Source organism: Pyxicephalus adspersus, chromosome 12, assembly GCF_032062135.1.
Source record: "Pyxicephalus adspersus chromosome 12, UCB_Pads_2.0, whole genome shotgun sequence".
NCBI lineage: Eukaryota > Metazoa > Chordata > Amphibia > Anura > Pyxicephalidae > Pyxicephalus > Pyxicephalus adspersus.
This window is the reverse complement of record NC_092869.1, coordinates 2,335,588-2,340,638: the sequence shown is the minus strand read 5'-3', so window position 1 is coordinate 2,340,638 and position 5,051 is coordinate 2,335,588. Positions and strand designations below refer to the sequence as shown.

The following is a 5,051-nucleotide window of genomic DNA, read 5'->3' as shown; positions in this document are numbered from 1 at the left end:
TATGAGTCCTTAATCTGTTCCAGATCCCTTGATTTATACCAAACAAATTTTTCCCATATACATATCCGAAGAAATAAAAGGAAAATTAATAATCTGTTCTTGGGATATAATCCCTTGGGATATTATACATTGATGGGGCTGTATAAAATAATTTCAACACTACTTAATACTAAAATACATAAATACAGAAGCAATTAGATGAAATTAATGAAAATATAACCTCACTTTACCTTGCTGAGAAGAGTGGAGTGCCTACTAGGATGGTGATGAGAAGGGAGGAGGAGGAGATGTTATGTAATTCACAGAGAGTTATAGCGCGTGTTGTTCACTGAATGGTAGCAACTGGCATACTGACGCTAGTGGGCAGTCGTGGCTTTGTCTCGAGAGAGGTAAATAAATGTAGCGCGTGGTGTTATGACTCATTTTGACCCATACAAATTCAAGCACAAAGGTTGTATACCAAGTAAAATTTTTCGTGTTTAAACAGGACTTATACCAAGTTGGACTTATATCAAAGCAGACTTATACCGAGGTACCACTGAATATATCTATCACAATATGAATCATCCTCTAAACATGTATGTACATTTTCCTTTATAAAATATAATAACTCGAGTGGTCTCATCTATGAGAAGATATAAGATCCTGAATAACTACTATATTGAGATAATGACCAGTGACAAGGCCCCGTAATTGATTTATTATGGAGCCTCATTACAAATGGTTACAAAACTGCTCCTCCACCCAATACTAATATTTACCGCAAACATTTTATGCCTCTATTCAAGTAAATTCCCTTCTTTCTTCCATGCCAATGTGGTGGGAATTGTCCGGTAATGATCAATTCCCTTTTCTAGAGCTCTGTTCATCATAGAGAGAAGGGGCACTGCAACCTAATGAATGTTTTTATGAATGAGGGAGCCCTAAGTCACTGATCCTGGATGTATGTAGGTGCAGACAGCTTTCTGCTAGCAGGGGATTATACTGTGCCATTTGCAGAGCAAGAAGTAGTCTAAAATCATACAATTTTTGGATAACATAAGTTACAATTTTGGATAACATAAGGCAGAGAACTTAACTCATCTTGTCATCTTGCTTTTTTCGGGGTGTTTATGCAGTTTAAATGCCATTTTAGATCTTGGCCCACTATATAATCACTTGATCACATCAGCTTGGTAGTGGAAGAACATAAATGTGAATTCCTCCTTTAACCAGAAACAATATCATCCACAAATGTACAGTAGTCTGTGAGATGGCCAATCTTTTCAATTTGAAGTACATACGTGTTAAGCAATATGCCAAAAAAGAAAAAAAAAACTATTTGCCTTTTTCTTCCTATAATTTCTCTTTTATATGTGTATACATGCACAGATTTAAATGTACACCAAACACATGTAAACCCACACTTCCATGTATATTCCATATATATATATATATATATATATATATATATATATATACACACACACACACACACAATTTATCCAAATATATATCTCTATAAAAGCAAACAAGAACGTGGGTGGATGATCTAGTCCATTGGCAAAAGTGAGGTCTTCCCTTGCCAGGGAAATCAGTTAACTCTTTCAGGACCCGAAAATATGCGTTTATTTAAAAATATGCTTTTTTCTAAGCTAATATACATGTTTTAAACATTTGAACACATCATTCATTTTTATTTAGGGCTGAAAGATGTGTGTCATTAAAAAGAATGATTTGTTAGGGAAACAATGACGTTTAATGCACGCTCACTAGGGTCAAGCTGCGGGAGATGCGTGCCTCAAAGCGCCAGATCATTTCAGTTCATAAATGTTGAGAGAATACACCAGCGTATTCTGGATGGCTGAAAATCCGTTGATAAATTGGTTAAAAGGGTCCGATGTAGGATGACGAATACGCATGAGTGAACTTCCCATTTTGCTGATTTGGTGAATCAGGCCCACTGTATCAGCATATTGGAATTCCCGGACTGAATTGACCTTACAGACCACCCTGGGTAACCCCCATGCATGAGGCTGAGACAAAGGACAAATTGGACAGCAGAAAGTAGAGGGCCGGTGTCTGGCCTTTGCTACAGCTACTAATGCTTGTTGTGTGTCAGTCACAATGTTTAGGGAAATGGAACTGATCACTAGGCACAGAAAAAGGACTACCTACAAGTGTGCTAAACTATAAATCTGGCGTTAGGCTTTAAATGTACAATTTTTAGGTCTGCAGTAAAATTGAGCCTAATAGTTTGTTTATAAGTGATACTGGCTTTTCCTTTGACTTTAGAAACCTATAAACTATTCTGATTTAGTGCTATCTACTAGAACAATTCTGAAATGTTTGTGAATCTTTGCTCTTGAACACGGAAGTTGAGGACCTGCTATATGAAAACTATAAGCTAATAATGATGTTAAAAAGATTAGGTGCATCTGATCATGATCTTAGGTCACAGGCGTTAAATGGCTTTGGTGACCATAGGAGAACAAGGTGTATTGGCTACCTCACTAGTTTATTCTTCAATCGTATATTTTTAGTATTGAAGGAAGGCTCATTTGGGGACTTGGAGAAACCGGGAGAAAATGTGGGGGTTTTATACATAAATAACTGTATTCTATTACTCCATTAGGTCCCTAGTAGTTTGAACTTGATGGACTTGCTTCTTTTTTATGGTATTATCATAATTATTATTATACATATTATTAAAACAGGATTTATATAGAACCAACATATTATGCAGAGCTGTACAATAAATAAGGGTTGTAAATGACAGATTCAGACAGGACACAGGAAGAGGAGAGGACCCTGCCCCGAAGAGCTTTCAAGCTAGGATTTTCTTTCATTTCACCCCCTAGGTGCAGAGTTTCACACCTTTTCTAAATCTGAGCTATGACCAGTAATGGCTATGATACATGGGCAGGTTTTTACGTATGAGATCTAAAAGAATTCAGCACCTATGATTAATTATAAGTGACCATTTTGGGGGGTTCTGATCAGTTGTGATAGATCGGATACGGTGCTTAACCCAGAATTTTTTTTAAGCTGGGCGGGTGGGAAGAAATTGTAGGTGGGTGGAAGCCCATGAATTGTGACCCAACTCTTTAGTAACCACCCAAAAACAGCCGGTTGGTTGCTGAAAAGTGCTGGGTGGTGCACCTAGCTAAAATGGGCTGTGGGGAACACTGGGATAGATTGATAGATCGGATCCATGGGTAAATGTAGATCAAAGGGACACGTGCTGGATAATGTGTACAATCTGAAAGGGCATAACTCCGCACATGTGTGCAGTGTTTCAGGTCTTACTTCCATAAATGTACCAATCAGAATATCGAGTCGATTCTTTGGTAAAAGGCAAAATAGTTTCTTGTATACTAGGTCTAATATTTTCCCCTACTGAGCAGCAGGGATATACTGACTGTAAAACAGATTAATTTTACTCCTTACTGTGACAGTTATAGGTGTTCTTCTGTATTCAATATTTTTTTAAAATTTCATAGAACATATTCATACTCATTAATAAGAACAATTCTATGTTACTCTACCACCAATCAGAACTATCCCTGCCCTAGGAAAGCTGGGATTATAAAGTCTAAATGTGATTGGTGACTGTGAGATAACACAGAACAGATCTTACTGGACAAATAACCTATGAGGAGGAAGATTCTGTTTTATAATCTGACATTCCCCAGTAGTATCCATAGTACAGTGTCACCTGTTGATTATATAAATTCTACATGACAGGTTGGTGAAGTAGAGATCCTGTAGAATGCTGGGGAATAGTGAGAGTGTTCTGCTGAGATCTGATGACTGTTTATATCTTCTCTTCTAGGATCAGAAACAACCCCCTGTCAGATAATGCAAGACAAGAACTAAAAAAGCTGGAAAAGCAGCAGGCAGGACTACAGGTTGTCATATGATGACTGCACTAGAATCTGCTACAGTTGTGGAGTTAGCCGTGAGCAACTTAACCCAAGGACACCGCATGTATAACCGAAATCAGAAGCCCAGTTTTCTATTGCTGATTGGTGCTCAATGGCCAGTCATTATAACACCTTATAACACCTGTTATCTGATTCCTGTAGTTATTTAAATCAGTTCGGGACTTGGAGGATATACTAGGCAATGACAACTGAACATCCATAATAGAGAAGTTTTCCTAAAAACACTCAACAGAAATTCTTTGAACCAAAACCAACACAGAAGAAATGATAATGTGAAATGAATACTCCAGCAGCTATAATGGGAATGCATTAGGTAAGAAAATATGTTGTTTGCAGATTTATACACTCTAAAACTGCTCCAACATTGGGGAAGGCCAAAGAAAAAAAAAGATGCAAAGTGATCAAAGGGCTTGGAAGATTACAGGATATGACAGGAGGAAAATCAGAAGTAGGGTGAAGGTTTCAAGAAAGGTAGAGGTTGATACCCTTTAGTAATCACAAGAGGAAAGAAACCTGTCAAGCCGGGAACATGGACAACTGTGGCTAGGAGGTCATGCATAAAACACTTCACACCATACATGGATTCCATGTTTAAATTTACGTCCGCTACATTCACCTATCCGAAGGTCAGGTACAATTGTGACCCATCTATGTCCTCTTGGCTACCAGTCAGCTGCTTACCGCTGTCCAAAACCTTATAGAGATGCCTGTAGAGGGCAGAGTGGAGCAGTAAAAGCGCTAGCACCCAGGACAAGTGTTACACCAACATGATTGTAAACAACGTGTCAGCACCAGCTTAACACCACTTACCTTGTTCCTATGGCATCCCTCAGCGTCCTGCTTGTCCCTGCAGGTCTTCGGGACACGTCTTCTTCCTCCGATCTTCAGCGGGCGACTGCAGAGACATTCTCCGGGGTTTCCCGGTGACGTTGGTGCGGGAGGAAGGCGGGAAAATTAAACATTTTGTATTGGATTCAAAATAACTGTATTGAATCGAATACAAAGAAATCTTCATATAATATATATATTTATATTATACATGCTGCTGTACAGTTATATTACAGGTTTTAGTATGCTTATGCACCCTTGTTTTAACTGATTTTTTTTATATACAGTTTAATAATA

General features: G+C 38.2%; 1 protein-coding gene across 1 annotated transcript in view; it reads left to right on the top strand.

Moving 5' to 3' along the window:
• The window catches only part of LOC140342129 (NACHT, LRR and PYD domains-containing protein 3-like), a 32,556-nt gene extending 27,511 nt beyond the window's left edge, over positions 1-5,045 (top strand). Inside the window, exon 10 of the mRNA XM_072428200.1 lies at positions 3,815-5,045. Coding sequence (XP_072284301.1) covers positions 3,815-3,902 — 88 coding nt within the window. The 3' untranslated portion in view covers positions 3,903-5,045. The remainder of the gene's footprint in view (positions 1-3,814) is intronic.
• Positions 5,046-5,051: the final 6 nt, after the last annotated feature.